At 48.2% G+C, this 18,854-nt stretch overlaps 3 protein-coding genes across 3 annotated transcripts; 1 reads left to right on the forward strand and 2 right to left on the reverse strand.

The window, feature by feature from the left end:
• Positions 1 to 794: 794 nt before the first annotated feature.
• F5J12DRAFT_577002 (uncharacterized protein) lies at positions 795 to 1,640 on the reverse strand. Its single transcript, XM_051740138.1, has 3 exons — positions 1,434 to 1,640; positions 865 to 1,385; positions 795 to 811 (listed from the first exon to the last, which is right to left on the reverse strand). Exon 2 carries the CDS (start codon positions 1,381 to 1,383, stop codon positions 892 to 894), a length of 492 nt encoding a protein of 163 aa, XP_051594509.1. The 5' UTR covers positions 1,384 to 1,385; positions 1,434 to 1,640; the 3' UTR covers positions 795 to 811; positions 865 to 891.
• A 1,158-nt stretch (positions 1,641 to 2,798) lies between these two features.
• Positions 2,799 to 2,984, forward strand: F5J12DRAFT_728758 (uncharacterized protein; the record flags this gene model as incomplete). Its single annotated transcript, XM_051741909.1, has 1 exon — positions 2,799 to 2,984. One exon carries the CDS (start codon positions 2,799 to 2,801, stop codon positions 2,982 to 2,984), a length of 186 nt encoding a protein of 61 aa, XP_051594510.1.
• A 450-nt stretch (positions 2,985 to 3,434) lies between these two features.
• F5J12DRAFT_787208 (uncharacterized protein) lies at positions 3,435 to 3,988 on the reverse strand (the record flags this gene model as incomplete). Its single annotated transcript, XM_051743597.1, has 3 exons — positions 3,435 to 3,575; positions 3,750 to 3,801; positions 3,876 to 3,988. 3 exons carry the CDS (start codon positions 3,986 to 3,988, stop codon positions 3,435 to 3,437), a joined length of 306 nt encoding a protein of 101 aa, XP_051594511.1.
• Between the last annotated feature and the right edge of the window lie 14,866 nt (positions 3,989 to 18,854).

An 18,854-nucleotide genomic window follows, 5' to 3' on the forward strand; every position in this document is an offset into this window, starting at 1 on the left:
TAAGGGGAAGTGCAAGTACGACGTTCAAGGGACCCGGGTCAAGGCTAATAGCTGCTTGGAGATGATAAGACTGATAACTTTGATACTGATGGCTCTTTGACTACAGCCGAGTGGGGCATCGCGGTAGCCTCGTCGTCATGCATGCTGTATTGTCACTATTTCTTGAATGTGCTCTTCGAGAACAATCTCCTACATATTACTGCCAACCCTGTTTCCGGGCTAACCCCTAATCAGACGGTGTCACAGCAAACACCAGCATGGTCTTCCACCCCGCAAGAGTTGCCGTGCCCACCTACAGTGGGATTGTCAGGGAGGGCACCAGCTAGTGTCGGGCTTCGCGGGTTACTTGCACCCAAAAGGTATGGCAATTAGCCCTCTGTTTTATACGTGGATGTGGCATACAGGAAGTCGAACGGTGCTCCGTCGCGCTCGGGTGAGAAGACGTGCTTGATCTTCGCCAGGCGCTTCGGTGTACTGTACCTCACCACTCTGGTGATGAAGAACATAGCTGTGAATCGCCAGTGGGCTGTGAGACAACAGGTTGCTAGTTCCCATACTAATTCACTAATTAACTAAAGCGATGCAGGGCACCCCGATTCGAAAGCCAGGTACGGGGAAGTCGATCAGCGGAAAAATGACGGATGAACATCTTGATTGCCAAACGATAAAGTCAGTCGTGCCAGACGATGTAGTAAGTGTACAAGTACTTGACAGTGTCGTTCCTTTATATAGAGTACATCGCTATCCTTAAGCCATATAGACGCTGTCAGGATATCCGAAGCAATGAGGTGCAACACACGTGCACGCTCCGCTGCAGATCTGTATAAGCATGGCATACAGGTTCAGAGGGCACACAATAAATACCTGAGTGGCACCAATAGCCTAGGTAATTTATTGCGAGAGCTCAGGAACACGTTTCTTGAGCGGAACGCCAGCATCGAGCTTTTTGAATATTTCTGAAGAGAGGAGTCCATTATTGACCATGGCCTCAAGCAAGTCACGCATCCAGGTCTGGCAGTTATTGACACGGGATTTTTTGTTGAACTTAACGGCCTTTGCAAGTGCTATAATCTGGTCGCGCTGTGCCCGGGTGTACTGGCCAAGAACGTAAGATGTGTTTCCCTGTGTGGATCGATCGGAGTCAATCTTGACCTGCGGTGTGTGGAATTGGTAGTTGCCTGGTCCACCGGTGAGGTGGATAATCTGAGTGTAGCTATTTCCCTCTAGATCAACCCCATTCGTCCATTGAAGAAGAACGTGACGGTCATCGGGGTTTTCTGCCACCAAACCGTCTGCCTGGAGCACAATCTCCTTCGTGGTGTCGTTATCCGGGTACTGATTACCAAACGGGTTGATAGCGAGACGACGAGCTGCGGCAGCCATGTCTTGAGGAAATGAGATTAAGGAATGTAGTTTGCGGTAAAAGGGCTCACTGAGGGAAAAGTAGAAGCGGGTTCAATGAAACAAGCGGTGACAACCTGAAAGAGGTTCAAAACGTAGATGGCCTGGCAGACTTGAGACTCAGGGAAGCGACTATTCATGCAGTTTACGGGACTGGCGCTACTCCACTCTCGCAACCCTCCTTTCTGGGAGGTGACTGCCTAGGCAGAGCAAGTGTCTTGTCCTGCCCGCTCGAGTTCTGTAACATGAGTAATGCAGAAGTTTCCCTTGTCAATGATTTATATATTTCCCAACATAAAAGAGATGGTGACGAGTGCACCTCTGTTGAATTTTATGCAGTAGAACGATTGTTTTGAAAAACAATAGACATGCCCTAAATGAGTACTACAATAGATCTGTAGCGAAGAACCACTTCGATCCGATTCTGCGGAGTAAAGCTTCGAAGAGTATGATGGCGGGGAGTCACTTGATCAAGCACCCGCTCTGGATCATTGAAACAGATGGTGACGAACCCACCTCTGAGCGTTGTGGAACGGTTGTTTCGAAGAACATAGGCATGCTCTGTAATGGGTATTTAATCCCTGATCCAATTCTCCGGGATGGAACTTGGAAGAGTGATATGAACGAGGAGTCATGCATGCCTCACGCGCACGACTCAATAAAGGACATTCGAACTTCGAACTTCGCTTGTACCACTCCCTATGTAAATAAGTAAACCAGTTTCGGCTCTCGACCGCTCTCGAACTCGCCTTCCGCGCCTCTCCTATCGCCCATCTTCAGCTATGCCATCAGCGACTGCAAGTCCTTTACAATCTCCCGATATTGTCTTTCATATTCGTTTGTTCAGTGTGCTCCAGACACCTCAAAGGGTATTCTCCCTTCACCGGCCAACGCGGAGGAGCTTGTAGCCCTGGAACGTGTCACTCCAGGTGGAGAAAAGCCCGTCTCTAGATTCGCACTCGGTATTCTGGTCAAGTTCGGTTGGGACCATGACGCTGAAGTCCGTGCTCTGCAGTTCGTTCACGGACGCCTTTCTGTCCCTATACCTCGTGTGTTACATCACGCCCCCTTCCCCAACGCCGTCGTCGAGCCCTGGAACTGGAACACGAAGGGCGTGTGGTATTTCTTCATGGAAGAATGCCGTGACGTGCCCCTGAATACCGTTATTGGCAGCATGTCCCCTATCGAACTCAACCACATCGCTGATCGGCTGCTTGTCGTTCTCAAAGACATGCGCTCATACACGAGCACGATGATCGGGTCCGTCACTGGTGGTCCGTACAATAACCGGTTCATGCCCTACCCCCGACAACCTCCACACGCATTTTCGAGCATCCAGGAGTACCTCGACTACTATCGCAGCATATTCCTCGATTTCTGCGGAGAAGAATTCGTGAATGAACTGTTCAGCTGCTTTCCCAGAGGCAAATGTCCACCTTACTCACGGCGACCTTCTCCCCCAGAGTATTCTCGTCGAAGGCTCCACGATTACAGGGATCATCGACTGGGAGACCGCCGGCTACTATCCCGCGTTCTGGGAATATTGCCGGATGCACGACCCAAGGTTGATGACGCCTGCATAGGCTCACGTCCTTGCCCGCATATTCCCAGGTCCGCATCGGGAGAAGGAAATCAAAGCCGTATATCAAATCCTTCGTTATCTCCATTACGACGATGTATGCTTTGTGTAGCGCAGTCTCTGAGTCTGGCTTGACCCAGATCTCTGCACACCTGGTGGCTGCGCATGCCCTGGAAGAGGAGACTAAATCTTATATCTAAGTAGACTAGCTTGCCTCATTAGTGTACTCAACGGGCGTCATAGAGGTCTCGGTCTGGTCACCAGACTAGTTAGGCTACGCAGCAGTAGTGACACGAAGGGAATCACGTGTTGCAACATTAGCCAGCTGTCACAAATGTTTAGGCAAATCCTAACCACGGAAACCAACAATTTTGATCACCTGGTCAAGCAAGAGTTTGAAGCCATTCCGCCCTTCGTTGAAATCTTCTCTAGCATACTCGCTGTCTATTTTCTCTCATTCGATGCGAGCGGCATATACATCGAGCCATGCGGGCCATCCTTCCGTCGCGTTACCCGTGTCTAGGCGTTTCGGCTCCCGTGTTCCCATAAGGAGAATGCCAGTTTTTTTTTTGAATATACCATGGAAACTAAGTCTCTGATTGTACATCGGTAAGGCGAGCGTGTTAAGCAGGGCACAGCAAGCATAGACACCACGAAGAATCAATGGATGTCAATCAGTTCATGATATGCGAGACACACATCGTGTTAAGTTGCTGATGCGGGATACCAATTAGGCAAGACAGCAAGGCTGAGAGAAGACGGGACTCACATTGTAAGTATACTGGCCTTCTTGGTCGGAGTGGTCGCATATGTGGTGGGGGCTAAAAACATCCATAAATGCGTGTGTCTCGGCACAAAGTGAAACACCAGCCCAAATTTAGCGCTACGAGCTTACCATACTCTGTGGGGGATCAGATAGCCACAGCATGCTATAACGTGGAAACTAGCTAGCTTGCCCGTATTGATGACACCATGAATGAAGCCATGCGCCTGCCATGATACGACCATCCTGGCATTTTCTCCGAGTCACTTCAAAGACCAACCCCATCCCTCAAGCATAGCCGGCGTCGAGATTGACATTGCTGCGCTTGAGAACGCGCCGACAACCCATCCTCCTAGGATTCAGAAAGCTTCGTAGCCGGCATGCCGCTGCCCTCCACCGAAGAAAATATTGCACGTTGGGCCTCCCCACCACCTGGTCTCTCGCTTTAGTGTATGGCCGTAGTACGCGAAAGGCTCGAGACAGCACGTGTAACGACGAGAGTCGCAGAAACCTTCGTCTGGATAGGTGGCTTTGAAGCACCCTTGCCTCTCTCGCACATCATCAGGAAATTAACACTAGTGGCACTCAAGGTGGTGCTGGAAGCACTCTGGAATTGTTCTGGAATGGCATCTGCAACTGGCATTGGCCTTGTGGAGTTTGAAAAGTTATGTCTCCTCTATGACCACACATTTGGTGCTCTGCTTGCCTGCAAGCAATCTCAGGTCAGCCCATGGCATCTTCAAGTGAACAAGCCCATTGAGGAGGATCTGACAGACCCACTGGGAATTCAGGCTCTGGTCATGGATCAAGTGGTAGATCTACTTGTGGTGGAACCAAGGGCAAGAACCTGGCTTCATCCAGCCAGCAGGCTGTCACCACTACTGGTAATGCATCTACTACAGAAGGTCTTCAGCTGAAGAACATCAACTGGGATGTTCCTTGTACTGATATACTTGTCAACTGGTTGCTCACCCATCCTGCAAACTGGAGAATCCTTTTTAGTGATAAGATCACAACTGTCTCACCACCTTCACCTGATGAGGGGCCAGTGGGCCATAACAAGAAAGAAGTTCAAGCAATTATCACTGAAGTCATATTAAAGAATGATCCCTACTACAAGGACATTGTTACACTGCGCTCACATTCTTTCCTTTCATAGACACTTACGTACTATGCTTGCGCCTCGTCCCACCTGTGGGGACATTCTTGTATCCTGTAAGCTGCTGTCTTTGCAGCTGGACTTACGTTCCATATGTTTCTCCTTTCTTTCCCTTTTATGGTAATCCCCTGTCAAACCTGGGATTGTACTATAGCCAGGCTATGCCCATTTACCTTTCTTCTGTGATCTGCTGGTGGCTCTGATCCATGCAGTCACATGACACGTTCATCCCGGGTGAACGCTCCACTTTGACTCATATACGTTTAATCCCTCCCCCTCTAAACCAATGGTTTAGTGTCTAGACCTGCAAAGCTAGGTCCACAGTCAGGTTGCCCTTGCACCCACTGCCTTTGGAAGTTGGTGAGTGATTAAACCATGTTTTCAAATGTTTATGGTATGGTACTGTACATATGTATATAAACCTGCATGTATCGTACCAGTCCCTCATTTGAAATCTACTTTGCAACCACCCTTAGCTCTGCATGCTGAACCAACAAGGACTCGCCAGTATGACTTTGGTTGGCCAAGACTAGTGTTCCTCTGCTAGTGAAGTTAAATTATGCACCCCTTCTCACGCTGTCATGTGCCTGTGTCATTGACACTCGATTCATGGCATGATACAAGTCGTCGGCATAACAGAAGATTTCAAATCACTTTGGATACCTGTGGTCTGGAATCCTTGCTAGGCAAAATAGCCTGCAAAATGACCACCTCCCGCCACTCCAACAGGAACCACTGATTCGTCAGTGAGCTAGCCCCTAATCTTCAGGCACTAACTCTTCCACTTCATCAACATGTCTTCACACCGCCAAGAAGAAGGAAGCAAGAGGCCTCCATCAGCAGCCTCTCCGTTCAAACCTCCTGTACCATCCCGAAAAGGAAAAGAGGTTCTCCAAGCAAGACCACTTGTAAGACATCCATCTATTCAAACACCCAACCCACATATAGGTCTTGAAGACCTGCCAGTAAGACCCCAGCTCGGGCAAGTGGTAGAATTGACCTCACCAGTTAATTTCACTTCATATCGTGAACCTAGGCCTCTGAGCCCATACACCAAAACTCCAGGGATAGCCGGACCAGTGGACCCCTCAGTATCATCATCTACCGACATACACCTTCCTACTCCTTCAGTCAACAAGATGGCAGAAGAACTCACCCACCATGTGACTGGGCTAACCCTTCAAGATCCCTTCACCAGACAGAGTAAGGTCACTCCTGAAATGGCTGCCGAATTCTACAAGTTGCTCTTTAACTGAGATGTGGTAAGGCCTAAAGGCCCCTCCTGAGGTTCCGAGGAGAGAGAAAAGGAACATGACTCTAGGGGAGGAGGTATGAAAGAAATAGGTCTCAACAAACCCTTCTCATACAACGGAGCACACCAGGACTTCTCAGCCTGGTTGAGCAGTGTCAAACTCTACCTCGCTACCAATGACCATATCTACTACAAAGATCAGTCGAAAATTGCCTTCACCCTTTCCTACATGGGAAGTGGTTTGGCCTGCGCCTTTGCGGAAGCCTATGTCAACGAAAACATGACAGCCTTAGGCAACCTCAAGATCTTCGATGGATGGGATGAGTTTGTCGCTAAATTAAAAGAAACTTTCCAAGTTGGAGATGCCAAGGCCACTGCCTTGATTTATCTGTCTGCTATCTGCCAAGGGGACTGCTCCCTTGATGAATACATTGCGGATTTCCGAAACTGCCTCAACAAAGCCAGGATCTCTACTAGAGATACCACTGCAGCTGTTTTCTTCAGTAAAGGACTCAATGAAGAAATCAACAAATGGATCCTCATGTCGGGACCCAAACCCGACACCATACAAGATTGGATCCAACAAGCAACAGCAGCTAGGGCAGCAATGGTGACACTCAAAGTCTTCACTGGAAAGGTATCTTTCCAAGATTGTTCCTATTTATGGAAACAGGAACAGCACGGTTCTTACGGATCAAAATCCACTTCATCTCTGAAAACTCAGAACTGAGACCCTTATGCCATGGATGTTGATCGGAAGCCTAAGGTCCAATCACAGAAGGATGCTCCTACCTGTTATGGATGTGGTAAGACAGGGCATGTAAAGGCAAATTGCCCCTCATCCACAACGAATGGTAGGTCCCCCTTGAACCACAAGCTCCATACTTGCATCCTGGCTATGCTTGAAGAGCTTGACAAGAATTCCGAAGAGGAGGAAGATTCAGAACTGACCAACCACTACGATGGGGAGAATGATGAACCCACTGATGACGGAGGACCAAAAGGGAATCCAGATTTTTGAGAGACTCACCTTGTGTAGCATCAGGAAGAGAGCCTATAGTATCCTGAAAGATAGAGGTTAAGCTAGAGACCAAGAAAGTGTACAATTACGAGCAAGATATGTCCATCACTTCTATTGCCAGTTTTGCTTACCTCGTTGATTGCAAAAATGCTACTGTCCGAACAATCCTTGACTCGGGTGCAGAAACAAATATCACTGACCCTGCCATTGTAGAGAGGTACGACATCCCAATGCGAAAAATCATGAGGCCCTGGGAATCCTGAAGCTACAAAGGGAAGACCGGAGATTGGGTAACCCATATCACCTCCTTCAGAGCCAAGATCTGGGGGAAGACTATGTGCATCTGTGCGTATGTCCTCAAGCTCGGAAATTGGGAATCCCTCCTCCTGGGAATGCCCTGGATAAAGGAGCACAACCCCATCATTAGCTGGACATCAAGAAAGCTGATTGGCTGGGGGGAGCTCGACCATGGCCTCAACAAGAAAAATCAAGTATGCAGAACGGATTTTGCCTGAACCGTCAAGATAAGCCAGACGTCCATCTCCACAAAGCTCGAAGCATCGCATGTCCAAGCAGAGGTTGATTTACCATCGGAATATTGAGACTTCTTGGTAGTCTTCTCAGAAGAAGAAGTCCCTCTTCCGCCACATTGAGGTTTCCTCGACCATGAAATTTGCCTGAAGCCCAGCTTCCAGCCCAAGAAAGGAGCCATCTACCCGCTCTTGCTAGATGAACTCAAAGGACTTGATGAGTTCATTGAAGAAAATCTCAAATGTGGAAAGATATGCCCCTCCAAATTGGCTCAAGCAGCACCTGTGTTTTTCATAGGAAAGAAGGATGGGAAGAGAAGACTCATACAAGACTATCGGTACCTAAACTCCCACACCGTCATTGACTCTTACCCCCTTCCTGACATGAAAACCCTCCTCAATGAGCTTGCCAAGTCTCGTTACTTCGCCAAGTTCGATGTGTGATGGGGATTCACTAACATAAGGGTGAAAGAAGGTGATGAGTGGAAGGGAGCTTTTGTCACCCCAAGAGGACTCTTCGAACTGACTGTAATGTTTTTCAGTCAGTGCAACTCACTGCCTACCTTCCAGAGGTACATGGACCACATGTTCCATGAACTGAAGGGTGAAAGGAAGGCTGTGATCTTCATGGACGACGTAACCATACACTCAAAAACAAAAGAGGGACTGCAGAACACCATCCAAAGGTTTCTGGAGATCGCCTCAAAAGAACACCTTCGACTCAAGCTCAAGAAGTGTCTTCGAAACCGAGGAAATAGAGTTCCTGGGGTTCGTGATCCATCAGGGTCAGTACAAACCATCGGATATTAAAATCGAAGCCATCAAAACTTGGCCCACACTGACAACCCTGAAAGAACTCTGCTCTTTCCTAGGCTTCTGTAACTTCTACCAACAGTTCATTTCTGACTTCTTGCAAGTCGCTCATCCTCTCCATGACCTGTCCAAGAAAATGGAATTGGGGATCAGAACAGGCTTTAGCCTTTGAGACTCTAAAGTCGGCCCTCTTGTCAAAGCCAGTCCTCTGCCTCCCAGACCTAAAGAAGCCCTTCATGCTTCACATGGACGCCTCCAAGCTTGGTACCAGAGCCATCCTATCACAGGCTGATGACTCGGGAACTCTTCATCCCTGTGCATATATGTCTCAATCCCTTACCGGAGCAGAGCAAAACTACCAGGTCTATGATCTGGAAATGCTAGCAGTCATGTGCGCCCTCAAGCAATGGCACCCTTACTTGCTCTTGCCCCCAGAACTGACAATGGTCTACACCAACCACCAAAATATCACATACTACATGCAACCGCAGAAGTTAATGGCCTGCCAGGCTCGCTGGCAGGCCACACTTCAGGAGTACCTGTTACTCTTCATCCACATTGCCAGAACCAAAAATTCCGCCACTGATACCCTCTCCTGCTGCTCGGATTTCAACGCCAAGCCTGGAACTGTCTCCACCTTACTTCCAACGGCTGTTTGGCTTGAGGGGGGGGGGGGTGAGGCCCTTGGTCGTTTCCCTTTTCAAAATAAATATGCCAGAAAAGACCATCTCATGCTCCCAAAGGGAAGCTGCCAAGCCCATCAAGAAGCCCGGAGAGAAGGCCAAAGGGAAGAAACATGTCTACCAACTAAATGTGGATCTGTACCAGGAGGTAAAGAAAGCCTCCAGCTCCTCTCCTGCACTGGAAACAACAGAAGGGTCTGATGGAGTCAGGAGAAAAGGGAGAAGGATCTTCGTACCTGAACCCATTCGCCAAGACATCCTTCGGCAGTATCACGACTTACCCACCTTTGGACATCCCAGAGTAAAAGCCATGATGAAGAAAATGAACAAATACATCTGGTGGCCTGGAATGTACCAATCAATCAGAAACTACTGCAAAGGGTGCCCTGTCTGCCAAGTGAACAAAGTAAACACGCACCTGACCACTCCACTGGTTACCCCACATGATGTAGCCAAGAACCCCTTCCCCTTCAAACAGGTCTCCATGGACCTGGTAACGGACTTGCCCCTGTCCGGAGGAAAATACGACTCAATATTAACTATCGTCAACCAAGGGCTAACAAAGGGAGCTTTCTTCCTACCGACTACCAAAACCGTGAGTAGTGTCAGAGTCGTGGACCTTTACCACATGTACATGTACCCGCATTGGGGGGTACCAGAAGCCATCATCTCAGATCGTGGCCTGCAATTCGTTTCTGCCTTCACTAGGGACCTCTACCACTCCCTCAGAGTCGAGTTAAAAGCCTCCATGGCTTACCACCCCCAGACCAATGGCAAAGCTGAACATGTAAATCAGGAGGTCAGCACATATCTTCAGATGTATGCCGACATGGACCCTCATGGGTGGCACACCAAACTCCCAGATGCTCAAATGGCGCATAACTCTTGCATTCACTCGTCTCACTACCAAACACCATTTTCCCTCATGTACAATTTCAATCCCGCCCCCTATCCTACCAGGCAACCCCCACAGGGGTCTCTCACCAGGGATCAACTCAAACAGCTGGCAGCCAACTGAGATGCCATGATAGTCACGCACAAAGAAGCACAGGAGTTAAATGAAGCAGCAATCAAAAGGAACCTATATGGAGTTCTCCATAGGAGATAAGGTTTGGCTTGACACGTCTGACCTAAAAAGGGATGTTCCGTCAAAGAAGCTTGCACCCCAACACCATGGCCCATTTGTAATTTCTGAATGGATCAGCCTGGTGGCATACAAGCTCGAACTACCCCCTAACTGGAAGGTACACCCTGTGTTCCACATGTCCAAGCTGACCCCCTTTGTCAAAACAAAAGAGTATGGACCGGCAATTCCCCCACCTCCCCCCAAGTTGGTTGGAGACGAGAACGAATGGGAAGTCAAGGCTATACTTAAGCACAAATGTGCATGCAAAATCAAATCATCGTCAAAAGGTCCCAGTGAAAACCCTCAGCAAAAATACCTCTATCTGGTCAAGTGGCTCGGTTACCCACATTCCCAGAACAGTTGGGAGAGCAAGGAAAACCTTATAAATGCCCCAGAAATTTTAGGGGAGTACAAGCGTGTTCATGACCTCTAACTGTGACATGTCCTACACCCCCAACACTGAGAACCCCAGCTCTGACTATTTCAACAATGACTTCCATGCCGACATTGACGAACCCTATGATCCCTCGAGACCCTACTTCAATCACTATCCCAGCACCCCTCCTCACCTCTCAGAACCACCAGTACGCACCTGCAATGCATTATGTACCCCATTCCCCATTGTATCCACCCACTCTGCACTCGCTGGGGCCTACCAACCCCTTCACGACTCCATCGCCTCTGCCACCTGTCCTTACCCGTACCCAGTCATGTGCTCCCTCCCTGCTTCGCAGAGAGCCCACAAGGACACCTGCAAGGGAAAGTCCAAAGCTCCCGCCACATCACCTGAGCCTCGTCATGACGCCTCTTTCAGGGTGTGCAACACCCCTCCACTCTCCCAAGCCGGTTACAGATCCCCCTCACCACTCCCTCGAGATGGCCCATCTGCTCCAAGGCCCTCTCTCTCGCCCTCTGTCGTCACAGCCCCTGCCTTCATGCCAGCAGCCCCCACAACAACTGGATGGGTGGCTCCTGAGGCAAGCATCTTCCTTGGTTATGTGCGGCTGCTTAACAACTTTGAGCACTGGGAATCACACAGCTGGAGAGCAGGAGAATGCCACGAGCATCTATGGGTGCTGTCTAAGGTCTTCCAAAGCTCAGAAATAATTGGAAAGCATATCCATGACCAGGTAGGGATTGCAGAGGCAAGCTTCGAAGCACATATGTACGAAGATATCGACAAAGCCAACTCCACCATCCTCCAAGAAGCTCTTAAAACCCAAGAAGCCATGGTGAAAATCGTCCACGAGGACTACAGACCTGCTCTGATCTCTTCCTTTTGCTCTTTCCTTGACCAAACTCCTCTTGATGTCGTGGTCCGTGGGCTCCTGCCTCCGGAGACTCAAACAGTGACTGGAGGACCATGCTTACCTGAGAACCCTCTCGGAGAAGTGCCATGGAAGAGCCAAGAAGCGAGGTCCAGAACTGGAGCCGGAGGAAGTGGAAAGGCTGATGGAGATGTCGAACTGAGGTGTTGCGATTGCTGGGAGAAGATTGTACCAGGCCATTGCAGATGCCCTCACTGCTGTCCCCTTCAATGGATCGCCCAGGGACTGGCTTGACTTCTTTGCCCAGGCACAAGGCAATGCTGCTGGAAGAGCCCTCTTCTATGCTCATCAGACAACAAGAGCTCTACCAGCAACTCCCTTCATCGCAGTACCTATGTCCTCCCTCAACAAGAGAGAACTTGGTGGGCTTGTTCCTGTCGATTGGCAGCATCCCCTTCACCAGTTCGCCTGCTACTGATGTTCATGCCTTGGACATTGGTCAACTGACTGCCCAACTTGTGGTCACAACTAACACTGAGATTTGCTCATGGGTCATCCAAGGCCTTTACCCACCTTCAGAGGACCTCAGGCCTTGAGAGGGGGGTGATGTTATGCTGCGCTCACATTCTTTCCTTTCATAGATGCTTATGTACTATGCTCATGCCTCATCCTGCCTGTGGGGATGTTCTTGTATCCCGTAAGCTGCTGTCTTCGCAGCTGGACTTACGTTCCATATATTTCTCCTTTCTTTCCCTTTTATGGTAATCCCCTGTCAAACCCAGGATTGTACTATAGTCAGGCTATGCCTGTTTACCTTTCTTCCGTGATCTGCTGGTGGCTCTGATCCACATGGTCACATGACACGTTCACCCCAGGTGAATGCTCCACTTTGACTCATATACATTTAATCCCTCCCCCTCTAAACCAATGGTTTAGCATCTAGACCTGCAAAGCTAGGTCTGCAGTCGGGTTGCCCTTGCACCTGCCGCCTTTGGAAGTTGGTGAGCGATTAAACCATGTTTTTGAATGTTTATGGTATGATACTGTACATATGTATATAAACCCACATGTATCGTACCAGTCCCTCATTTGAAATCTACTTTGCAACCACCCTTAGCTCTGCACGCTGAACCAACAAGGACTTGCCAGTATGACTTTGGTTGGCCAAGACTAGTGTTCCTCTGCTAGTGAAGTTAAATTATGCGCCCCTTCTTGTGCTGTCACATGCCTGTGTCATTGACACTCGATTCATGGCATGATATGAGTTGTCAGCATAACAGACATGTACTGTTGGAGTTTATCACCTTTACCTTAGTTGTGGTTCACCAAGCACAGCATTATGTAATCCAAGAGCGGACACTTAGCAGTTTATTTTTTCCTTACTGCACCTCAGCTTCAACCAACTTGAAGTCTGAGGTGGGACTCCTTCCATTCATTATATTGGAACACTTACTTACCTACCTACAGTATATTCCTCTCCATAGGTAGTTCATTGTTTAGCTTCAACCAAATTGAAGTCTGAGTATATTCCTCTCCATAGACTTGACAATCCTGCAGCACATCATCCTCCAAAATGTACATGGCGGGCACTGCTAAGTTCCAAGTTAGTGTAGGCAACCACATCACTACATCAGTCTCCTCTTCATATTTTATCTGTGATTTTTTAATGATCATTTAGGCTGAAGGGATCATATTGCAAGTGCTGTGCACACTTTAAACAATCAGGGGAAGGCATTATGCCTGGTCATGCAAGCTATGCAAATCTCCATTGTAAGTTATCAATCAATCTAGTGGGATTACAGTCACTGATGTGTATGATTACAGAAGCTGTTCTCAACACTTTACCCTGGTATGATGATCTGCATTCCATCTGGCAGGGCAACCCCTCCTTTGACTCTGACCTGATTAATTCTGAGCTGGACAAAAATCATGCTGAAGATTTTTTAGCCATTGTCCAAAATAAATCATCTGGTACACAGAAGACTTCAGACTTGGGAGTGGGGTCACCTGCTGCTCTGGTGGATGAAGGTACCCCTTTGAATACTGGGACCAAGGAAATGTGTGGCAATCAAGATCTGGAGGATGGTGAAGTTGATGAGAGGATGTCTCATGTTGGTGATCTAGTCATGAATGAGGGGGATGAATTTGCTGATAGTATCTTTGATCTGGAAGGCACAGACCCTGGCTTTGGAGATGGAGAGGATGTTAACATGGACTCAGTGTCAGTTCACAGTGATCAGGTGTGTTTCTATTGGGACATCACTAATGGATCATTGTTAATGAATCAGCAGTCATATCCTCAGCTGTTGACTCCTGAAGTGTGGTCTCAATTTTCCCTCCCTTGCAAGTCTCACACACCTTTCTTGGATAACTGCTCTGCATTCTGCCAATCACCATACCTTCGTCCCCCCACTTCCACTGGAAGTGTCATTTCCTCTGCATCATCATCATCTAGCTCTTCCTGTAAGGGGAAGGCTGTCATGAGGACCCCATGGTCCTCATCATCCAAGACAACATCAACAGAGGCAAGTTCTCTCCCAGTTGCTCACAACAAGTCTCAACTTCAAAGCCAGGTCATTGACTTGAGTCAAGAGGCTGAGTCAATACTAGCATCCTTGTCTTCTGGTAAGACTGAATGGTACCTGGCAAAAATGCAGTATATGCTGAAGGATTGGGAGCTTGAGTTGAGGAAGGAGAAGCTCAGGATGCAGTGGAAAGATGTGGAGGATAAGCATCAAAGGGAGCAGGAGCTCTGGAAGCTTGATATCGAGCTGAAGAATGCTGAAGAAAATGCCTTCATGAGGGAGGCTGAAACCCTTCGACTCAAGATTCAACTCGCAGAGCTCATGAAGAGTGGCAGCAGCTCTGGCTCAATGTCTTCTGACCCCACTGCTTAGGCCAGCCACCCTTCATGATCATGTCCATTTCTTTTTTTAATCCATTGTCACATCTCAGCTTGGCTCATCATCTTCTCTGTTGTACTTGTGTCTCAGTCCCAGTGCATTGCATGATCATTAAGTGCATGCTCGCCCCATACTGTATTACTTCTCTGTCTCCCCCATACTCACCCCAACACTGTATCAAGATGCAATGTAGGGTACATTTCATTTGCAGAATGTGTGTGGTATCATAAGTGACTTCTCCAAGGTCAGTCGTAAAGTGCCTGGATCCTGTGAAGACCCTTTATGCACCCTTGTTGTCAATGGGTGGGACTTAGCTGATTCCTACAGCATCACTAGCTATGCTCCTTCAACTTTATATGGCAACCATTTTGGTCCATTTATAATAGGTATGTTTGTGCCCCAGATATTGGAACAGCTCATCTAACAGCCTCATTTGAAATCACTGACCTGGTGTTCCCACAGCCTCTCCTACCATGACCATGTCACTGTCCTGTTGGCCCAACCCCTCCTCCATTGCCCACTGACTCAAGGGCTTGATGATGCCAACCATCTCCTCCTCAAAATGGATCACCATGTTTTGCAAGATGATGCAACACATTACCCAGTAAACTGCAACCTTAACATCCCTCTTGTTCTGGATGTTCAAGCACAGCTTGTGGAGACTCTGAAATCAACCCTTCAAGGCAGCAAATGTGTGCTCAACGTGGACACAGACCTTTCAACATGATTAGCATGCATACCAGTATGAGGTAAGTATCACCTTAGAAAGATATTTGTTATATAAATTCTGATTGCAAGATAGCCACCCACCCTTGGGTTTTTTAAAAGGAACAGCACACCATTCCTCCATGGGATATGCACTATCTGCCCAGGTCCAGTGATCTTCAGGGATAAGGTCTCCCGGTCATGATGCAATGCGAGTACCTTGAAATGCCCATGCTCACAGAAATCTATAACGAGATCTCAGTTGAGTGCGTGAGCAGCAAATGTCTGTATTTGCATTACCTATAATGAGATCTAAGGTAACGACATGAGTGCGAAGTACACGAACATGGAACAAGACACTATACCCACCTCAGTTGAGTGCATGAGCAGCAAACATCTGAGGTGGTGTTACTACAGTAGTGAGTTAAGTATGCTATACGAAACAAAAGGGGTGAGACACGGGTGTTGAACCCAGTGTTGAAACTACAAGCACAGTCATAGTGCAAGTCCTTGTACTGTTAATTTATACATATGAAACATTTGAAGACAATAAAACAAAAGTTACTGCGCTGTATTGTCAGTGCTTGAGAACGACTAAGTATTGTGGTCTTGTAGACCCATAAATGGGAAGTGTTTCCCACAGTAAGGAAAAGTAGCATCAATTAATGAATGAAGACTATGAGCGACTTGCCAAATCTAACACTCCCCCTCAAGTCGGACATAGGCCGAGTTCAACTGCAAAATGCTTCACCTTCGGAGACAGCAGCACCTTCATTAATGTATCGGCGATCATGTCTGTGGTTGGGCAATATATGAGGCGAATTTTGCCGTTCTCTACAACCCAGTGAATGAAGTGAAAACGGATATTGATGTGTTTGGTGTGTGTGTGATACTGGTGGTCTTTGGTGAGCGTGATGGCTGATTGATTATCGGAAAACAACGTGGTTGGCTTGATGAATGGCTGAAAAAGCTCTCTGATGAGCAACCAAAGCCACAAGGCCTCCTTGGCCACATGTGTGGCTGCCACGTACTCACTCTCAGTCATTGAGAGCAAGACGATTTCCTGTCTTTTAGAAGACCACAACACTGCTCCGCCATCTATTAGAAAAGCATACCCTGAGACCGCTCTGCAGTCTTCTGCCATACTGCCCTCTGCATCTGTATACCTGGTCAACGCACTTGGTGATCCCCCATATGTGAGTCGCAAGCCCTTCGTCCCAAGAAGGTACCGATAAATTCTCTTTACAGCTTCCCAATGAGCGATTCCAGGGTTGCCCAAGAAATGTGAGATGGTTGTTATGGCATATGAGATGTTGGGACAAGTGGCAAGGGAGGCATACATGAGCGATCCTATGGCTTCTCAATAGGGTATGTGGCACATCATAGCAAATTCAGCACCAGTTGATGGTGACTGCCCAGAATGCAGTCTGGTGCTGGGTTCCATTGGGTTTGACATGGGCTTGAGCTCGTCGAAGCCAAAGCGTTGTATGATGGACTCAATGTAGGGGTGTTGGCACAGGGAGATGGTACGTTTGTCTCTATTTCTGGTTACTTCAATGCCCAGCAGCCAGTGAAGTTCCCCAAGGTCGGTAATCTCAATGTATTTCCTGACATTGCACTTAAGCTCCTCTATCTCATTTAGGGACATTGTGGCGATGGTGCAATCATCAACATGGATGACAACGATGACAAGCTCACTGGTGGTGCATCATCTGAAATAGACAGCCTGGTCGACCAAGCACTGGGTAAGGCCCAGCTCATTGATGAGGATCTCCACTAATCTTTGGTACCAGTGACAGCTGCTCTGCTTCAAACCGTACAATGTCTTTCGGAGGCAACAGACTTTATTGGGGTGATCAGTGGACTTGAAGCCTGGGGGCTGCTGCATGTAGATAACCTCGTCATTGGTGAGTGTGCCATTCAGATATGTGCCTTTGATATCGATCTGATGGAGTTCTAGGTTTGATTGCACTGCCATGGCAAGGACGGTTTGAATGGATGTGAGCATTGCAACTGGGGCGAAGGTATCGAAATAATCAATGCCTTCAACTTGAGAGAAGCCTTGAGCAACGAGTCAAACTTTGTACTGTACTACATTTCCAGCAGCGTCTTTCTTCACGTGGAACACCCATTTGGATCCAACTATTTTGGCACCATGAGGTGCATCAACGAGTTCCCAAGTACCTGCCATGTGTAACATTGCTAACTCTTCTCTTATCCTGGCCTCCACTGCGGCCAATCTGGCTGATGACGAGCCTCAGCTAGTGAGGTGGGCTCAAGGGCTTCGGACTCAGCGGTGACTTCATTCATGGCCATAGCAAGGTCGATATTGCAAAGGGCATTGTCAGGATCATCTATGATGGATGCAAGCAAGGCTGCGGCTCTGTCCTCCCCCTCAAGCCTGGTGGGATCGGCTTTGTCTTCGACTGTGGTGGGGAGCTGGACTCCTTTGGGTATGTTGAATATACTGCGACTGTTAGTACTGCCTTTACCGGCAAGGATATCAGCAAGTCGTTGACTGGGCTTTTGAATGCGCTTTGCAGTGGGTGGGTTGGCTGGAAGAGATGGGGGTATGGGATGGTCTGGAGCGATGGATTCTGGAGAAACAGGTGAGAGTGATGGGGCTGTGTTGGTCACTGCAATGGGAGCTGGAGGCGTTAACATCGCATTTGGTAAGTACCCTTCTTCTTCCTCCCCCTTGTGAGGTAACAACTCAGTGGAGGAGGGATCCCAATACACGTTTCTTTCAATTGTAACTGACTTCTTTTCAGGCCAGTACACTCAGCAGCTGTTGGGGCTGTTATCGTCAATTCCAACCCAACGACCCTTGACAACATGCCCTCCCAGTTTGGTTCCTCCCTTGGTATGTACCCATACGCTGTCACACACCAAAGGTGTTTGGTGAGGTGGACATGGATGTAGCTGATGAATGGAGGTGAAGATCATAGCCCTCATGCGAAGAAGGACAGCCAGCAATGTCAGCAGTCATCCCTCGCACAAGAACAAGTTGTCAATGCCAAAGAAAAAAGAGGAGGCAGGTTAAGTGCCAATAAAATTCTTAAGCGCCTGTGTACAGCATTCCAGTTTTTGATGTATCTCCACCAGTTCTGTGGACACCGAAACCATTCCCACACTCGCTTGTAGTGCTCAGCCATGTGATCCTACCTTCCAAGATTGGAAAGGATTTGTGCACTCCACACATTTCTACAGCACTCCCTCCAAAAGATGCTCATTTTACTAATTCTTCTGATATGGCTGCCTCCACATCAGTCATTTCACTTGTCCCCTTCCAGGAGGACATTCTTTGGTTGCCTCAGGTCTGTCATTCGCTTGGAAAGGTCTTATGTGGTCGTTTCAGTCTCTCCGGTCCAAGAAGCATATGGATCCTTCCTCCCTGCCCCCTGCAACATCTTCATACCAGTCTCGTCCATCATTCTTCCAAAATTGCGACAGCTACAGTATAATCTACTGTTCTCCACTCTCCCTGATCGCATCCATGACAAGTATGATGCACATCTTGCCTCCTTGTTGCAAGATACAGCAGAAGATGCTCCCCCTTCATCCTCTCTTCCAACAGAGCCTCATTCATGAAGTTTTTATTTGCTTCACTGAGAGGATGGTTTGGGGGGGAAAGTTGCGATCCCCTATGCT

Source organism: Pisolithus orientalis (genome assembly GCF_024613125.1).
Source record: "Pisolithus orientalis strain OTSU chromosome Unknown F5J12scaffold_92, whole genome shotgun sequence".
Classification (NCBI taxonomy): domain Eukaryota; kingdom Fungi; phylum Basidiomycota; class Agaricomycetes; order Boletales; family Pisolithaceae; genus Pisolithus; species Pisolithus orientalis.

What these genes read in the sequence shown, in the direction of transcription:
- F5J12DRAFT_577002 (XM_051740138.1), bottom strand. Translation starts at nt 1,383, where the DNA reads ATGGCTGCCGCAGCTCGTCGTCTCGCTATCAACCCGTTTGGTAATCAG.